General features: G+C 37.4%; 1 protein-coding gene across 2 annotated transcripts; it reads left to right on the top strand.

The window, feature by feature from the left end:
* Positions 1–449: 449 nt before the first annotated feature.
* cbarpb (CACN subunit beta associated regulatory protein b) lies at positions 450–18,689 on the top strand. Of its 2 annotated transcripts, none has more exons than XM_057325222.1 (10): positions 450–704; positions 3,325–3,547; positions 6,518–6,663; positions 8,313–8,374; positions 8,579–8,741; positions 9,427–9,598; positions 10,743–10,895; positions 11,795–12,029; positions 13,681–13,870; positions 14,452–18,689. In XM_057325222.1, the coding sequence occupies exons 5-10, from the start codon at positions 8,635–8,637 to the stop codon at positions 15,863–15,865; spliced, it is 2,271 nt and encodes a 756-aa protein (XP_057181205.1). In that variant the 5' UTR covers positions 450–704; positions 3,325–3,547; positions 6,518–6,663; positions 8,313–8,374; positions 8,579–8,634; the 3' UTR covers positions 15,866–18,689. The 2 variants fall into 2 exon arrangements, with proteins under 2 accessions (XP_057181205.1, XP_057181204.1); XM_057325221.1 differs by having other exon boundaries at positions 8,295–8,374.
* The last annotated feature ends 289 nt before the right edge of the window (positions 18,690–18,978 follow it).

The following is an 18,978-nucleotide window of genomic DNA, read 5'->3' as shown; positions in this document are numbered from 1 at the left end:
ATTGCGTCTATTTATTTATTTTAACTTCCAGAATCTTTAACAGAATCCTACACGTTTTTGACCCTAATGTTGTGTAGACAAAGATGCTGTGTGTGACACAACCAAGAGAGGGCGCTAAATGAATATAATTTGAAATTCAATTCTTTAAATTGATCATTTCATGACCTCTGGCTCAAGACGACCTAATACGTCTATATGGAATAATAATGGAAAAGATTTCAGATAAATATGTGTTACTTGTCACGTAACAACCGTGAGACTCCGACTCCAGTTACGTAATCCACATTAAATTTCTCTTCAATGCACATGTGAAATGAAAGCCATGACGTGCAGTGCTTTCAATTCGATATGATCGATCTCATTTTTTCACGTTTAACCGAACTCCATCTTAGCTATTACATGCGCCCATTCAGTTCAGACCGCATGGGGATGCCCGTTCCTTGGCGGATTTTTCTCTGACTCAAATGGGGGATTACCTCATTTCCATAACATAATCAGAGGACGAGGGCGTGATAGACACTTGTGATAAGTAACGCTATACCTCACATTGACGTCACGACATGTTCTTCTCACTGGGTGATGGGAGAGTGGGTGTGTTTAACTTCATTCATAAATACAAAAAGCTTTAAATGCCCAAATTAAAGAGAAGATCGGGGAATCGTTGGAGAGATTGTTGTCTCATGGACCACACGTATTACAGTTAGGTGAGTTGGCATTGCCTTTGTTTTACCTCGTGCATTGTGTCTTGTTCAGAGCTGGTGTCTCAAAATGAAATCGTGTCTTATTGCAAAAGGGAAATGCGGCGAGCATCTTCAAGCACACTTTGCTTAGCCTATATCATGTTTTAAAACGATAGAAAGGACAACCCGAGCATTACTGGTTTCGGGATGCAAATTAAATCCATTCATTTTGCTTCATATCGCCTGTCTATGAATGCGCACCGGGCTGCATTATTAATGCGTTTCATCAGTTTCATAATATCGAAAAATACAAGCGTCTAATCTATCAGAAATATTTCTTAGGAGTAGCCTAAATCTTGAATATTGTAAACCTATACGCAGAGGAGCATATGTTGCATAACATCTCTGGTCATTACAATAATCCTCCACTGTAGTTTAAGACCGTTTTATATTATTTTATTGTAAATACAAAAGTGAGGAATTAGCGTGATGATATATGTTGGTTAAAACTTTCTTTTGAGAAGTCCATGTTGGCATCTTGATAGAAGACGACTATATTGCACGTTTTGTCAATATTTAATATGACAAAACTAACCTGACTGTATTAGCAATGGCATACCAAATAATGATTCTGCAATGCATTCTTGTCAGTTCAAGTATAATTACTGTAAAAAGTAAAACTTTTCACAATGTATCAAACATAATGTTATATATACAGTGTATATATATATATATATATATATTGTTATGTAAACACTAAATATTATGTTTGCAGTAAAGCAAGAAAGCGGGCAGCCCACCATTTACTGTCAGTGACAAAAAAAGTAGAAATCTGTGAATGTCATCACATTTGAAGGAATAATCCAGTTGAGTCTCTTTTGGTTTGTTTTCCGTAACAAGATCCTTGTAAAGATGTGGCAGCATTATGCTTCCAGATGCAAAAAATAAAATAAAAAATACTGTAGCTTCAATTATCTTTGAGATGCTTAACGCTAAAGATTCAAAGAGAGAGGGGACAAGAAATAAAATCCTAAAAACAGGTAGGTGGGCAGAAGCTAGGCGAGCATGCAGTAAGAGCTGAAAGCTTTGCAGTCAGACACTGTTGAACACACCGCTCTCTCTCTCTCTCACACACACACACACACACACACACACACTGCCTTTAGAGATGCGAAAAGAGGCAGCATCGCAACAGTAAAGAAGCGAGGACAAACACAAACAGCATTCTGTTTGTGGAAAGCTGCTTTGGAGGTGAGTGTGCAAGTAAGAGAGGTTTTTATGGTTTGCAAGGAAACCTGCAGCGGTAATGGTATTATCCGAGAAGAGAGAAACATATGCTTTCAGGCCTGAGTCGCCGGAGAGCCAGAAACATCTCGAGATAATGGAAAGAGAAAGAGTGAAGAGCAAACGAAAGGGTGGTTATGGGTGGAAAAGGGATCCGGTGTTATGCAAATTGCTTTTCTTTTACTGTTGCGTCTTGGAAGCACTGTAGGATTGCATGAATTTAATTCAATTAATGGAACGGTTTATCCAAAAATGAGAAAAGAAATATGTTTTGTTCAGCTTCATGTTGTTCCATACACACGTGTGATCTTTGAACGTAGAAGGCTTTTTTTAATTGTACTGTTTTCCATGCAATGGGCTCTATTCACGCGTTACTTCCATGTTTAACACAAGAACCCTCTTCAGTTTGTAGTTGGGGAGATTTAAAGCAGAGAGAAATGGGAAACTGAGAAAATAGTTCAATTTAGCAAAGGCTGCACACAGCAGCACACAGCAGTGGTATATAGAAGTGCTTTTTAAATGATATTTCATAAGTTTAGATGTCATAATAACATTAAGTAAACATAAATACACATATATATATAAAGCAAACAAGCATCAACAAAATTTGCCGTTTTGGCGGTTGCTCCTGTATTGGCACAGCACAAGTAATCGAGGGTTCTGAGCATACCGTGCATAGAGCCCATTATGAAATGGGGACTGACGTTGTCAATCTTTTAAAGCACCTTAAAGTTTCATTCGTCTTCCAAAGTCATGTGAAAGTTTTGTGGGGGTTAGAATACTAACCATTCATGCACTGTAATGAAATATTTTTTTATAGTAAATAGATTGATTTGTTCTCAACTTTATCTCACAGGAATTCGTAACTATTTTACAAGGAGGCCAATTGAGTGAAATGTGAAAATGTGCATTATTTTTCTGTAATTTGATGTTTTTTCCCGTATTTAAAAAAATTGCAAAACCTGTTAAAAACAGTAAAATTACATTTATTCAAATTTTATGTGAATTTTTTTTTTACAGTATAATGTCACTGGTGCGAAAGCAAATCACACTAAAACATAGAAATAAGATCATACGAATTTGTAAAATACTTACAAATTCCCATGAGATTGTATTGTTTGTTTCACAAAACCTCTTTGAATAATCCGTTTTTTGGTCAATAAACAAATGAACAACAACTTAACTTTGTTCATTAAAGAGTCTTATGAAGGAATTTTGTGATACTATTATGGTGTTGATCTTAGTGTGAAATCTAGTCCTCGTTTATTGTGGGCACAACACAAGAAAAACAGATTTAATTTCATTTGTTCCTCTAATATGTTTACATGCAGAAATTGTGTTCTGTATTTTTGTTCGACAGCAGAACACTTCTGGTATTTGCTGAGAAAAGCTGATGGTTCAGAGATGAGTTCATTTCACTTTCCAAAGGAGAAATGGAAATCAAATCCTTCTTTAGTGCCATAACCAGCTTCAAAGCCGCCGCCTGACTTCCTGTCCTGTCTTCCTCAGGGGGGACACTCTCTCTGGCTTGGACCATGAGCAATGACTCTGCCCTATGGAAAAACCTTACAGATCACTCCACAGTAAGTTGTTCGTGCCTCTCCTTCCTGTTCCGCTCGCTTTCATTACCCCCGTTCTCCCTCTTTACAGCAACATCTCCAGACTTGCAAATAGAAAATATCCTGTCCTGTGCCCCTCGTAATTGGAGCCATCACAGTGTCTAAGCAAATTAGAGAACTTTGAGTCAGACCGAATCTATCGCACTCAGACGATAGCGCATCAGAACCCAGAATTACTGTCAGGAACTTCAATTACCGGAATAAGCAGCATCATTTGATTAAGGGATGTGCTTTGCAGAACAGCAAAGTATTTTGGACCTTCTCTCCGATGTTGATGTGACATAACCAGACAGCTCAAATGGCTTTAGCGGTGATCTCCTCGCCACTAAAAATAAAATTCTTTGGCTTTGTGTAGATTTGAGATGATCCTACTTTTCAAGAATCATTTTGACTATCGAACACTTCGCAAATGTAAACACTGGTCCAGCAGCGCCTCTGTTTTTTTAATCTTACATAATTCTGGACAAGCGTTTGGCCAGCGTTGTTTACATATTACGAAGAGGTCTATGGTTCTTAAAACTTCTTGGTGCTACATTATACAAGTTCTTCACGTTTTTTGGATGTTAAAACATTTTTACTTTATATCAAGGTTCACCAGATCAGCATTTTGTTTTTAAGACACCAGTAAGCAAACCGGGGCGTGAGGACCACCATGGGGCTGCAAGGGAATAATTTAAGAAAAAGTAAAAAATATGCCTAAATAAATTGTAAATAAGGCTGAAATATGTAAGTAAAAGTACAAAATGTGATAAAATGTGAGTAAAATTATATTTACTAAATAAAAATGTGATTCATATAAATAAAAGTCAAATATTTGTAAAAATAAACTCATAAATAATAATACATTTAACAATATATTACATTAATGAGAAGAAAACAATATAATAAGGCAATATCGTTTTTTTAGATTTAAAATAAAATAAAAAAAGGCTACATATTGAGTGTTTATTACAGATAGATGTCTTTTAAATTTTAGGATCAGTGTTTAATCCCAAACTGTCCCTTAATTTACTCACATTTGCAACGGTAAACTTATAATAATAATTTAGAAGTTGAGCTGTCGGGTACTATTTCGTTGGATTCAGATTGATGTCAAGTAACCCACCGTTTAGATTTCAAACAGAGATGGCGATAGAGAGGTAAAACTTACGGTTCGCATAAATCTGGTTTGTCCATATTCTTTTAGTTTAGTTTTTTTAAATACTCAAGGTGCTACTTTCCTTTCAGAGTTCTCCGGTTCTCCTCCTACATCTTTTGCTCATGTTGAGCTGGGTTAATGGTGGGCTGTTCCGATGATTAACAACCTGCTGGGATTAATAGATTCGCACTGCACAAAACTAGTGCAGAGTTATCCGTCTTCCTACCTGTCCAATTTAGAACATAATAGTTCTGATCTGAATTAGCTGTTGCTTTCATGGCAGTCTCCGCTCTTCAAGGTAACAATGGCTTCTGGGTAATTATAAATATATAATTCTGGGTAATATAGCCCACGGGCTCTTGTTCATGTACCTCTGAAGACGACAATTAAGCAGGTGGTGAGGTGAGACGTGCTGTACACTTTTGTGCTTTGATGTCTTTGAGAAAGAAACCATCTGTGTTATCTACACTTGTCTCTGCGGTGTAGATCTCCACCTCTTAAATATTTTTAGCCTCATCTCGTAGCCTTTGGGAGAGTGAGGACTTGAAATCTTAATTTAGAAACAAACCCCCCTAGCAATGGTTCCTACACAGCAAAATCGCCAGTGTTAAAAAGGGTCAAATAAACTCTCACAGTGTTTATATAATCCACACTTTGAGAGTGTGGATTATATATACACCGTGAGTGTAAATTTGACCTTTTTAACACTGGCAATTTTACTGTGTACCCTTGTCAGCGGCCCACCAGGATCAAGAGAAACTGAGCTTTATGTATTATAGCTATAGCCTAGGGCAAATTTTCAACAAAGAGCTTTCATGTTAAAGGGATAGTTCACCCAAAAATAAAAATTCTGTCATCATTTACTCACCCTCAGATTATGCCAAACCTGTATACATTGTTTTTGTTCTGATGAACACAAAGAGAGATATTTGGAATAATGTCACCAAACAGATCTCATCCGCCATTGACTTCAATAGTATTTATTTTCCCCACAATGGCAGTAAATGGGGGATGAGATCTGTTTGGTTACTGGCATTCTTCCAAATATCTCTCTTTGCGTTTAGCAGAACAAATACATTTACAGTATACAGGTTTGGAACAATCTGAGGGTGAGTAAACGATGACAACATTTTCATTTTTGGGTGAACTATCCCTTTAAAACCGATTCAGGGTTATGTAAGTATACTCTACACAAATATAATCTGGGTTAAAATATGGACAAACCCAACCCCTGGGTTTAAAATAACCAACGCTGGGTTATTTCAACCAATGTTTGGTTCAAATAGGGCAACCTCTTGATAGGGTTTGTCCATATTTTACTTAAACATGGGTTGAAACAACCCAGCATTTTAAAAGTATTTTTTTTTAAGTAGTCAATTTATTTTCTACGACATTTCGTTTTTTAGTTTCTTAGTTTATTTTGATATTAGTTTATTAAATTATACAGTATGTTATTTTTAGAAGCAGCTAATTTATTTTTACTGAATTTATTTTTCTTAATTTATTAGTTAATTTTTTTATTTCAGTTTATATGTTATATAGTTTAGTGTGCTGTGTGTGTTTTTAATAGAAACAAAAAATAGAAAAATCCAATTGCCTAAGCAAGAAGTGAATTTTTAACACAGCTTCTGTTTCTGCAAGTTCTGCAGTTTCAACGGGTTACAGAATTGGTTTAACGTAAATTAAAGTCATGAGATTTTACTCAGAAACGGAATTTCCTCTTAATAATCCATTGTAACTATTAAATTGAGTCTCGAACTTCCAGACTGACTGTCCTTTCTCTGGTGTTTGTCCAGGATGGCCCCCCGTCATCAGGGACACAGAATGGCTATGTTCTCCTGCTGGTCCTCTTGTCCATCTTTGTCGGGGGGACGCTGGTCCTGCTCTCTGTTCTTCTGATCGTCTGTCGCCGCTGTTGTGAAGGGGACAGACGCCATGCATGGTGAGATGAACGCCTTTCAACCCACACATATGCTCACTTGTTACAGTGTAAACATCCTTATTGGCCCTAAAAGAAATGAGTAACAATCAAACGTTATACATTTAACTTGCTCTTCAAATAGGAAACTCCGCCCCACACTTTTGCCATTGGCTGAAAGCTACCAGTTTTCTAAATGGCTAGAATGGCTAGCATTTTTTGGTGAACCTAAGGATTTCACAGAAATATATATTTTTACAACCATTTTAGTGACACCTGGCATGTAGTAGTAATATATTACATGGCATACAAAAAATAGCACAGCCAATGCGTTTCATACGTTGGCACATCAACATCCGATTTTGGCAGATGATGCATATTGTATCACTGACTCATTTACAGAAGCATAAAGCAGTAACACAGAGATTCAACTGGAATTAACTGATGTTCCCGTAAAGCTACAGGCTTTCAGACCCCAAAAATGCACATTTGTCAGCTTGGCCATATTTCTCAGCGACGGGTGAGAGGTGTGGAGTCTGCCTGCTCTCCGGAGTGCAGGCTCACACAAATGACAAGCATAATGAGATCTCATACCAGCCATCAGCCGTTATAAATCACACCTGGTGCGGTGGAGTGCACTCTAGCCGACACCCACTAAAACACACACATTCACTGTGGTTACAGCACATTTCCAGTTTCTCATTACCATCCGATGCCTCACGGCAAATGAAACTACATTTTGTTGCAATAAACCCACTGTCATGATTGTGCCCATTCCGTGTCATTTAGTTAGACGTCGGCACTGGGTTACAATTGTATCATTCCCAAAATAATCTCAGAAAAACGGATTTAGTAAATGTTGAGGACCCCAATAACTCAAGTGCAGTCAGGGGGATTTTTTGCTTTTTAAAATAGTCAAGTTGGTTTCAGGTGTTGAAAGGGGAAGGACATACTTACGCTTTAGAAAGGAAAATATGTGCAGTGCAGGACGAGTCAAGAGTGTTTTTGCTCTGTTTATACAGAAAAGAGCCTGAGGAACTTATGTGCTGAAAGTGAATTTTGTCAATGTGTAGTAGCGTGTTACTGTATAGATGGCCTCAAAGGTAACAAATTGGAGCTTAAAGACACAAAATTCGAATAAAAGTCTAATAACAAAAAAACTTCTCCCTTAAAAGCTGATGATGATTGAACTAAATTAATCATATTTATTAATTATATTTATTAATAATTAAAACATAATATAATAATAAAAACACTTGCATAATTTGAATAAACAATGCAAAAGCAAATACACCACGATTCACTCACAAATTAACTGAACAAAAACAATAAAGATAATAAAACCCATTAATGTGGGGTGAGCCTTTACCTTGGAAGTACTTTTCTAAAATATTTGTCTTTTCAAAATAAAAGTTTTTTTTGCCGAAAAAAAAAACATTGTTATTAAACAAAAGATCTTAAATGTGTTAAATTGTCCAGACATGTTTTTTTTTGCATGTTTTATAGAAGCTTTTATCGTTTTATATGACTAAATATCTAGGGACTTGTGTCTCATTGGGGAATATTTGAGAATGACCCAGCTACAGTATGTGATGAATGCGATGAGAGAGATTGACTTAAATGTAAATTTGACTGATTACATGTTTGCATTGAAGGTTCATTCTTTGCCTCAGGGCTAGTGATGATGCTGAGAAAAGTAATACCACTTAAATCGAAGAGGCCCAGCCAGTGCATGGTAAGAACTTCACCATCACCCTGCCATTGCAAACAAATGTATATTATAATGGAATCCACACATCTAAGACTTTACATAGCAAGCAATGGCTTTAAATGTAAATGTTACTTTTTTAATTCATACTTAAGCAACTGAAGGCAGTATGCAAAACACACACACATTCAAACACAAATCCACTGGTGTAATCTGTCTCGCTCCACACAGAGATTACAATTCGCGTCGATGAGTCAGACTGCCTGTCGGCAGCCAGCTCCCACGACATGGAGACTGAGCGTTTCCTCTCCACGGGCACCATGGGCCGCCGGGTCTCCTTCAATGAAGCGGCACTCTTCGACCACAGCAAGAAGACACAGGAGAAAGGTCGAAGGTCAGACGCCAACGCTCTCATACCACCCACTCCAAACACACAGAGCTCCTATTCACAGCGGTTACTGCCGCTGCAGACTGCAGCGCTTATTATTCATTTATATATGCAATTTACATGTACAGTTTCCATTTACAGATGCTGACTAATAACATTTTTTCAACATAGAGGTTTTAGGTCAAATTATATGAATGTTTATGGGAATATTTTGATGTGTGTATCATTGCAAATGTAAAAACTGAGGTGACAATTACAAATATTTTTACAGTAATTTTAAAATCATATTATTAATATTTTGAACTAAACAAAGAAAAAAATATATAATAAATACATTTGAACAATACAGTCTTTTTACTGACTGATAGTTGACTTATAATCCTGACGTGTTAAGAATATATATGAATACTCTCAATTTATAAATCTTTAAAGAACTAGAAAAATGTATTGTATTAGTAAATAATATAATTTTAAATGAAGTATAAAATGTGATATATTGTCAAATGTATGTAGCATTTTAAAATAAATATTTCTTTTAAAGTTGGACTTATGTATACATTTATTTGATTTATTTCATTTTGTACCTTTTTTCTATGGACTTTATATACAGTAGAATGTGCTCGGTACCTCAGTTTTGGAAAATGTCGTGCTGTTCCTGTTTGTAACATCCCTCCGCTCTCTCTGACCTCAGGTACACGCTCACGGAGGGCGACTTTCATCATTTAAAGAACGCGCGCCTCACCCACCTCCACCTTCCTCCCCCCACCCTGCAGATACTCACCATCCATGAGTGTGAGTCATCCGAGAACAGCATTGCCATGACAACGCGGCCCATCGCTAAATCCAGCCTCTCAATTTTTCAGGTGACAGTCGCATTGCTCTAGTTACAGAAGCTGGAATACTGACGTCAGTCATAACATAGACAGCATGTGATGGGGTTTTTTCTAGGTCACTTAAAAGCATTGAGGTCATGATTGATGGCGTCAGATTGAAATTATGTGATCCATTTGGAGACGTTTATGGATTTGATGTATCTAGATCAGGGGTTTTCAGACTTTTTTTGTCAGCTGAGCCCTTTTGACCAACATCATTTACTTGAAGTATGGCCCTACTCCCCCTGGCGAAGTAAATATTTCAATAATTTAATAGAACTTTTGCATTTCAAAAACATTTAAAATAGTAGTATTTTACATAACCATTGTTATTTCAAATGGCTTCAAACATACAGGAGTACGTTTTTACTGCCCAATGCCCACAACTCCTGGCCGCTTTAGCATTGGGATGATTTCTTCATGCCATGACTTTCAATCCCACAATTCACATAGAAATTGTGATTCTGGGCTTCCGTAATGGAGTGACAACACTCGACTTGACTCAAAAAAATAATTTCAATAATGAAATGTGAAGCAAAATGCAATAGCTATAGTGTTCGCTAATTTGGCTAATCAAGTATTAGCCACGATTGAGCTTCTGGCAAACGTTAGCATTATTACTGTCGTCACTCAAAATATGATAAAGGACAGCATTATTATTATTTACTGTAATAGTGTTCTGTACATGCCAAAGTAATTTAGCAGATAAATGTCAACATCGATTTGACGTTGTTACGTCTAGCGCCACCTGCTGACCATTCAAGATAAATCTATTGTTTTGCATTTAATGTAGTTCGTGGTGTTTGTTTGGTATAATGCTCTGTACAAACCCACGTGGGCTGATAAATTATAAATTAAGACTGTGTCACATCCTCTATAGGCTGCTTATTTATGTTGTCTATGGGATGGCCATACTGTGTGTGATAAATAACATTGGGAAAGAAAAGAAATAGGGCTGTCAGTGGTTTCAAAGTTTGTTTTGGATGCCTCGGGTGGTCATGATGAGAGTTACAATATTGTGTTGAAATGAACCTACCTGCCTTATAATATATATATAAAAAATTAAATGATTAAATGAAGAAATGACTTGATTTTGAGTTAAATGTTTTCATTATCTTGTTTGTCACATGGACAGCCACCATTATGCTCACTGCCCCAGACTGCCCTGATCAGTCGAAGTCTCAGCCCTAGTTCTGCCCTTCCCGGCGATGCTCTCAATTCTGTTGTGGACACATCGTTCTGTCAGAGTGTCACAACAGCTGGTCCTGAACCCTCCAGCCCATGTCTGGTGAGTAACAAGCACTCACTTCTGACATATCACTTACAGCTCTGCATGATAAACACAAATTTCAAAAATGAATAACCAGTTAAAAAGTTTATTAGTGTCACAGCTACATAACAGCATTTGATGTCATTGTAAATGACTAACAAGTGCTGTCAAAACCGTGATGAAATCGATTAATCATGATCAAAACCGTGATTCCAAAATAAATATGTTCCTATAATATGTGTGTGTGGTGTATGTACATAAACAACATACACGTATAATTAATTAATATTAACCTTATATATATATATATATATATATATACAGTATATATGAAGAGTTTGGTTCCAAAATGAGATTAAAATTGTTCAAAAATCATGTATTTTTTGTGCTTTCCAGTTAATATCAATCAAACTGCAGTTGGTTTGTTTTGATTTAAGCCATAATAACTAAAAAAATACAGCCAACTAACACAATAAAAAACATGATTTTTGACATTTTCTATTCTTTTTTGGAACCAAACTCTACATATATATATTTATTATATTGCTGCATAATGTGAATTATATGTAAATATAAATGTGTATATATTTATGTAAATATTTGTTTCATATACACATGTATGTGAGTGCATTTATGTAAATACATGCCACACACAAATACTATATTAATACAAACATGTATTTTGAAATGATTTAACAGCACTACTACACTGCACATTTTATATATTATTGTGCCATTAAGTTTCTGCATTGCTTAGCAACCAAAAAATGTACTGTATAAATATAGTGTACTGTTCCCAAAATAATTGGTTTCTGTCTTAATCTCTTACAACAAGTGATTTGATTTTAATATTACATTTTTGTTGTTATCTCATGTAATATTGAAGTTATATTATGTAATCATGCCAACAAAAACAGATGGAAGTGAGAGGAGGAGTGGTAAGGACCGCTGGCATTATGGGTAATGGCAGAGAGGGTGCGTCAGGCTCGGTCACAGTCCTGTCATCCTCTGGAGGGACCCTGCAGGGGCCCATGCAACAGTTCTTCACCAAGCTCCGGCGACACGCCAGTCTGGAGGGAGCAAGTCCTTATTTTAAGATCAAGAAGTGGAAGTTTGACAGCAGCCAAAGAGCTTCAAGTCTGGACATGAGAGGTGAGTGGACACATCCGGGAGCATTGTGGGAATATTGCTATTGTTCTTCATTAATGAATATAAAGAGGATTTAGTTAAATGGTTTTGTTAGATATAATGTCTCATTGCCTTTAATGATTCGTGCCATTGGCTATAAGCTTTTTGAGCAAATGATATTATTTAGTATGCCATTGCTTCTTATCAAAGATAGCACTAATAGCACTAAATAAATGAATAATTAAACATGAATGAATTCAAACATAGCTCTATGGATATAAAAATATATAACATATTTTGATGTATGTCCTCTCAGGTCTGTCAGGTCTAAAAGAAGTGAGATATCACTGCTCTGGAGCTGAAAAATTCAGGCAGTAATATGAACCTTCGACAATAAAACACATAATTATTATAAATTATATTCATATAGCGATCCGTTTTCTATAGCCTTAGGGGATGCAAAGCAATATTGAACATTTCTTTGCTTTTCATTTAGCTCCAGTGTTGCGTTTGACCTTGGAAATGATTGAAAACCTTATTGGAGTTTTATTGCCTGCATGTACAGTAGCATTGAAGAGATTCAGATTCAGAATCAGACCTTGGCTTTTGTTTGTGTGTAACAGACTATAGAATAATCTCTCAGCCAAGACGAAGCTGCTGTATTTGACTGCCAAAACTCGCGCTTAAGCAGATGGCCGGTTGACGCAGGGCTCTTACCTTCCAAATTTTCTTTTTCAAAAAGATGGAGAAGAGACCCTGCCAAGAGCTTATTATTTTCAGATTTTTTCACAATAATATAATAAAGCCATGTTCTGCATCTTTTGGTCTTTACTGGGGGATCCAAATATTTCTATTGTATGTCAAATAGTGCTGTCACATTGATTAATCGCGATTAATGTACAGTATGTATTTGTGCCGTGTATATTAATATGTATATATAAATGCACACATGTGTATACAACAAATTTTATATACAATGTAAAATATATACATAAATGTATATAAATTTATATTTAAATATAATTTACAAGATGTATAAATATAACTATATATGACCCATATTGCTTAAATATATACATGAATGTTTTTGTATTTCTACATATAAATATACTCGCCACACAAACATAATATATTATAAACACAAGCATTTATTTTTAAATAAAAAGACTTAACATTAGTGCTGTCAAATCGATTAATCGTGATTAATCGATTTGACAGCACTAATGTTAAGTCTTTACATATTGTTTTGTCTTTTCATAAATAGGAAAATAAAACTAATTAAAAAAAAATTAAGGATTTAGAAGGTAAATGTATTTTTAAAAAGTTATTATTTCTTCTTTTAAAGTTAGAATATCAAACTTTTGCCTCTCTATCGCCATCCCTGTTTGAAACAAAATTGCAGGTTACTTTTTAAAACGTTTGGTGTGGCAGCTTTAATTTACTGACATTTATTTATTTTTTTAGTTTTAGTGTTTTATTAATTATTTATCTAAGTTTTGAAGTTTTTATATGATTGCTAAATCTTTTTAAATTCAATGTGGAAAGATACATTTTGTAAGAACACTGAACTGTACTTTGACTGTATATCAGCTGTGGCCATGCATTCATCATTTTTTCACCACTTCGCACACTTTTGTAAACCCATGAACTGATGATCTAAATGTCGTCCTCACAGGCTCTCCCAAACGGAGACAGTTTCAGAGGCAGCGTGCAGCCAGCGAGAGCATGGACCAGGAGGAGCACGACGCCCATCATATTGATCTCATTCAGTACATCGCTCGCACCAAGGAAGTCACCTACTGCCCCACCCGGCCCAGCCCGCATCTCCTGTCACCCCCCTCCACACCCCCACCCTCCCTCGGCAGGTATCTTTAATTGCCTCGCTCATGCATTTGCTATAGCAACCATCTGCCCGCCTCACGCCTCATACGGCAAAATCCATTCCATGCTGGATTGATTTCACTGATAGCATTGAGTTATCACCCCATCATCGGTTACATCTTTAGTAGGCTGTGCCTTAGTAACAGAGCTTTGCTTTGGGGGATCGAAGACGTTGTTTAAGCATTTCATGCGTTGATGTCTACTAAAACATCATGTTCAACTTTAGGTATATTTAACAAACGGTTTAAACTTTTCCTCATATGTTTTGCATAATGATCCGTAAAGGTCAATATGCATAGTTTCAACATTAATATATTTGTTTATTTTTGCGTAGTTATTAAAACCGATATTTGTCGCTGTGTTGTGGTCTTGTTAAATTAACCACCACAATGAGTCACAACCATCTGTACACTAAAAAAACAGATGTCTCCTTTAACATCTTTCAATCTGAGCTCAAAGTTCTTACAGAATAAACCGATCCAATCTATTCAAAATAGACACATTCACATAAACATGATCTCACAAAATACTGTGAATTTTACTTTGTACATTTGCTGTTCTCCAGGTTAGAGGTGGAGGTGATGGTGGAGCCCAGCTGCAGCCGAGCGACCGGGCCGGGGGTGATCGGCCTCCCCTCCGAGCCCTCGGATCTGACAGATCCCAGTCACCAAGAGAGCTTAGAACCTCAAACCTTGTACCGCGATATCTGGACTCTTCGTGCCTCCCTCGAGCGGTATGTCTCTTCTGACCAGAGCAGCAACAACGACAGAGATTCGGTCCGGAGCGATGCAGACAGCGTGTGTTCTCTTGGGGGTAGGACTGAGACGGGTGGGCTTCCTAGAGACCCTTCTCAAGATATCGGCGATGAGATGGAGGTGGATGCAGACCTGCCTATAGACGAAGCGGCGGAGAAAAGACGCAAACAGGACAGTTTAGATTCAGAAAAGGGAAGTGATGGAGAATCGGGAAACCGCAAGCTTCTGCAGATGGACAGTGGTTATGCATCTATAGAAGCCCCGTCACGTGCTCCAGAAGAGCTGCGACTGTTTGGAAGCACGAGTAGTAGTAGTAAAGATGGCTCTGCGGTGGAGCGCAGGCACTTTTTCAGTTCCGGATGCAAAGGGACGGTTTGCGAGAGCTTTGATACGGACATCTTCAATGAGGAACTGGAGGAGGAACCTGCGGGTGCTAGCGGCGGCATAGACGGAGTGGGAACAGACAAGAGCACGATAATATGGTCCCCCTACGGCCAGATGTTTACTCAAGGTGACGCCCAACCTCAACCTCCCGTACTTTCTAGACGCGACTACAGCATCGACGAAAAAACGGAAGCGCTTTTTCACGAGTACCTGCGGCACGATCCGCAGTTCGATCAGCAGGATTCTCCGTTACGCTCTAAGCACCGTTCCCGCGTGCACCTGCGAAAACAATGGCAACGTTCCAAGCAGTACAGTGACCCCGGGCAGCGCTTCCAAACGTCTTTCGACCGATACCACGCTCCGCTCCGTCGTGGTGAAACAGTCAACTATCCCCTAGAGACTAGCTACCACAGCCCCCTCCCGCGAATCGTAAGTACCCCTGACGAAGAGAGCAGCGAAGGAGCGACCAGTACTCCCGACACCCCCAAAACTGATCAGGATGCAACGGAAACAGATATGGAGAAGGACGATAAGATAAGAATATCATCTAGCACTGAAAGCAGTGGCACTAATAATGAAAGGGAGGTTCTTGAAGCGTTGCAGACCCTGTTGGGCAGGGAGAACTCAAGTCAAGCGTTGCAACCTTCGGCGGCACCTGATGAAAGTACGCAGCTTGCCAAAACAAGCTACGGCCCACAGACAATCACAGACGAGCTAAGCGACAAACTAGCAGCTACCCTCGAAGAGCGGCTGTACTCGGATCTCCGCAGAACCCGGGAACAGCCCGAGTGTAGTACGGTGACTGTAACCTACACATCGCCCGATCATAGTCCGGTGTAGCATGTGGCTCCATTCATCGCTTCATACAGACACAAGTTTTGCTAGACGTTTCGGATCTGGAACCGGTTTGCTTTGGCCATCCACATGCTGTTGAAATCATCATCGTGTCCAAGATCAGTGGTGTAGAGACGTTTCTTCCATGCCCAGATTAAAAAAATGGAGATTAAAGCTATTACCTCACGTTGATCAACATACCACGTCTAAAACAACAACTGAAATGTTATAGTCTTTGTTATTAAAGCTGTCCATTTAGCTACGTGTTGACTTCGAAAGCGAATATTTTCTCTGCACTAGGTAAACCACTGTGAAATTGGGTGCTATTAGATTTAAGATTATATTTCTAAGTGCATGCCTTTCATTTTGTTGCGATGCTGCCTATGTGGATGTCTGGTCACAACCCAATTATAATTATTGATATTATTTTCTAATAGTATTTTAAAACAATGGTTCTCAATTTAGTTAGTTTTCTTTTGCTTTTTGAGATGTGGTAAACCGAAACACTATTTATTATTGCGAATCAGGTTTTTATCATGTTGTCAGATTTTGTTATGCAGTATATCGTAAAAATGTGGACAGATGTGTCTATATGTCATATAGCCGTATTCTAAAAGAGAGATAGGTCAGATTAGTTAAAGTAACGCTGGACACATTAGCTTCTTCCCTACAGCAAATCGTCATTGTCATATGAAGCTTTATTTTATTATCGAATTGGCTCAAACTGCCTCTTTGTGTGATACTGTAATTTTAAAACCATATTATTAATATTATTGTATCTTTAATTGTATCACTTGTTGTGTATTGTTAATCACACGTGTGAGAATGAGAAGTTAAATATACAGTGTCGAATTGTATCAGGACATACTGAGATCAAACAAATGGGAAAAAGAGTCGCAGTACCACTGTTTATGTAAACAGATAGCGAAATGGCACTCTAGGGGTTTGAATCAGGCCTTTAGAGACATTTTTATGAATGTGTGAGGAAGGCATGCCTTTTCTTGCATGTATTGAACTCTTCATTAGCATTAGTTTCATGTCAGGATTACTAAAAAGAGAATATCCCTAGAGACGTTGGGGGAAAAATGGACAACGAGTCATTCAGAATGACTCAAACTGCCCAGCATCATACCTAATAACATTCAGCTCAATACGAAATATCCAATAAACTGGATGCTTAAAGAATGAAAAACTTAATCTATAAAATTGTGTAGAAAGTAAATAGTCACTCACTGCTCTTAGTTTAAATTCACAGTATTCAGATTCACTATTGTGATGGCCATTCATGTTGCTTTGGCGACATTGCCGGAAGCCTCTTGATGTAACCAAGCAAACCTTTGTCTACAAGACCCACAATGTCATTTTAAGAGCAGTTGTCCTTTTAGGGCAATTGTTTGAGCATTTGAGTGGCATGCTAAAAGCTACAAGGACGAGATGCATTTTGGGAAAAGCAAAAAACAATTGTACGGCTTAGGCTGCAGCTAAAGTGCCCTATCCAGAAATAGAAGATAATAAAAATAAAAGACCTTTATTATCTAGACGAACAATGACTGATGTGCGGGAAATAATTAACAATGGAGAGAGAGAGAGAGAGAGAGAGAGAGAGAGAGAGATTATATTGTTGATTGAATCTGGCTAAATGAAACATGTTGACCAACTCACATGAGTACGGTGCCTTCCTGTGTGCTTAAACATTAAGAAAGGTTTGATGGAGCGGGATCTCTGCAGAGCTTTTATTTCTTATCGCCTGGACACAATTGAATAGTCCGAATTACCTACCCTTGGTTATTAAAAAACAGATAACAAACAAAAGGCTTTTATTGCAGCGTGCACATGGAAATATGAACACTGTCCAAATCTTCTCTTTTGTTTGCGGTTTTGATGACTTGTAGTCGGTTAGGGCTGACCAAACATGTACAAAGTATAAAGCTGAGTTGTATATAAGCACAAATCATGTCCTATTACAGGAACTAGAATGGTCTCATGGTCTGTCCATTGATGAATTATAGTGTTTAGATTTGCATGTGATGACATCATTTAGCAGATCCGAAATCCAGCACCAAATAAGATGCGGCCATATGTGAGTCTGATAATTGAAAGAAATAGACTTGAATATTGTAAATTATTTTATGAAGTCTGTTATTTTAGCTTTGCTGGTGGATGCGATTTTGGCATATTTCTACAGCTGGGTATATTTCGATGATAGAGAAACTATATTTATGTGCAAGGTATATTACATTAAGAAAAAAAAGCTTGATCTTTAAAATTACTTAAACATTTAAAGTCCCCGTGAACCAGAAGTTGCGATCGTTTTTACTTCCACATTCTGACGTATTTCCAAGTGAAAGGAATTTCAAAGGAGAAAATTAGTGGGCGTGGCTTGCGTTTTTTACTGCGAATTGATTGGATGTATAAAAACAGCTGTTGCATCTTGAAATGCAACTAGCAACAGACTGACAGTTGAAGGGAAGGAGTTAACGGATGCTCTACGCAAGCCGTCTAATTTATGTCATTTCAGGGCGGAAGTGCATTTTCAGATTTTAACTGAAGAGTATGAGGGTACATGAATTTTAAAAAGAAAATGACCCACATTGATGAACTATTTACTATAAACACTGCAATATTTCATGAAAAAATAAGAATTGTAATATTTAATTTCACTGGGACTTTAAACGTAAAGAGCAAGAACCGTTTTCTGAAAGTTTGTTTTGTTTATACACCTGGATCTCTTTGTTCTAGATCTATCTATCGAGCCTTGAGGGACCAACCAATCTAAACATTTATTTTCATGTTATCTTTTCCAACTAGTCAATAAAGAATGATGCATAACTTTGCTCGACTTTGTTTTGTTATTCAATCTCAAGATCGAGAGATTGTCTACTTTAAAGTCTTATCAGCACCTGTTTATGTTCCATCCTGTTGTTCACCTTAGGTGCTGAAATGTCCCTGTAGGAACATCAAATATTCATATCAGGCAAGCTAATATATTAAAGATGACTGTACAGTCATTATGATTCTAAATCAATAACAACCCGGGTTACCAGGAAGAATGAGAGAGCGACGTTACTCTTGTGATAGTGGCTATCAATCATCCGCGTGAGGGCACAAAAGATATCATA

The sequence above is a fragment of the Triplophysa rosa genome, linkage group LG25 (genome assembly GCF_024868665.1).
Source record: "Triplophysa rosa linkage group LG25, Trosa_1v2, whole genome shotgun sequence".
In the NCBI taxonomy this organism is placed as follows: Eukaryota; Metazoa; Chordata; class Actinopteri; order Cypriniformes; family Nemacheilidae; genus Triplophysa; species Triplophysa rosa.
This window is presented reverse-complemented; position numbering and strand designations above follow the sequence as displayed.

What these genes read in the sequence shown, in the direction of transcription:
- cbarpb (XM_057325222.1), top strand. Translation starts at nt 8,635, where the DNA reads ATGGAGACTGAGCGTTTCCTCTCCACGGGCACCATGGGCCGCCGGGTC. An exon ending in CCAGCCTCTCAATTTTTCAG is followed by an intron (nt 9,599 to 10,742) that starts GTGACAGTCGCA and finishes TCACATGGACAG; the next exon opens with CCACCATTATGCTCACTGCC. An exon ending in AACCCTCCAGCCCATGTCTG is followed by an intron (nt 10,896 to 11,794) that starts GTGAGTAACAAG and finishes CAACAAAAACAG; the next exon opens with ATGGAAGTGAGAGGAGGAGT.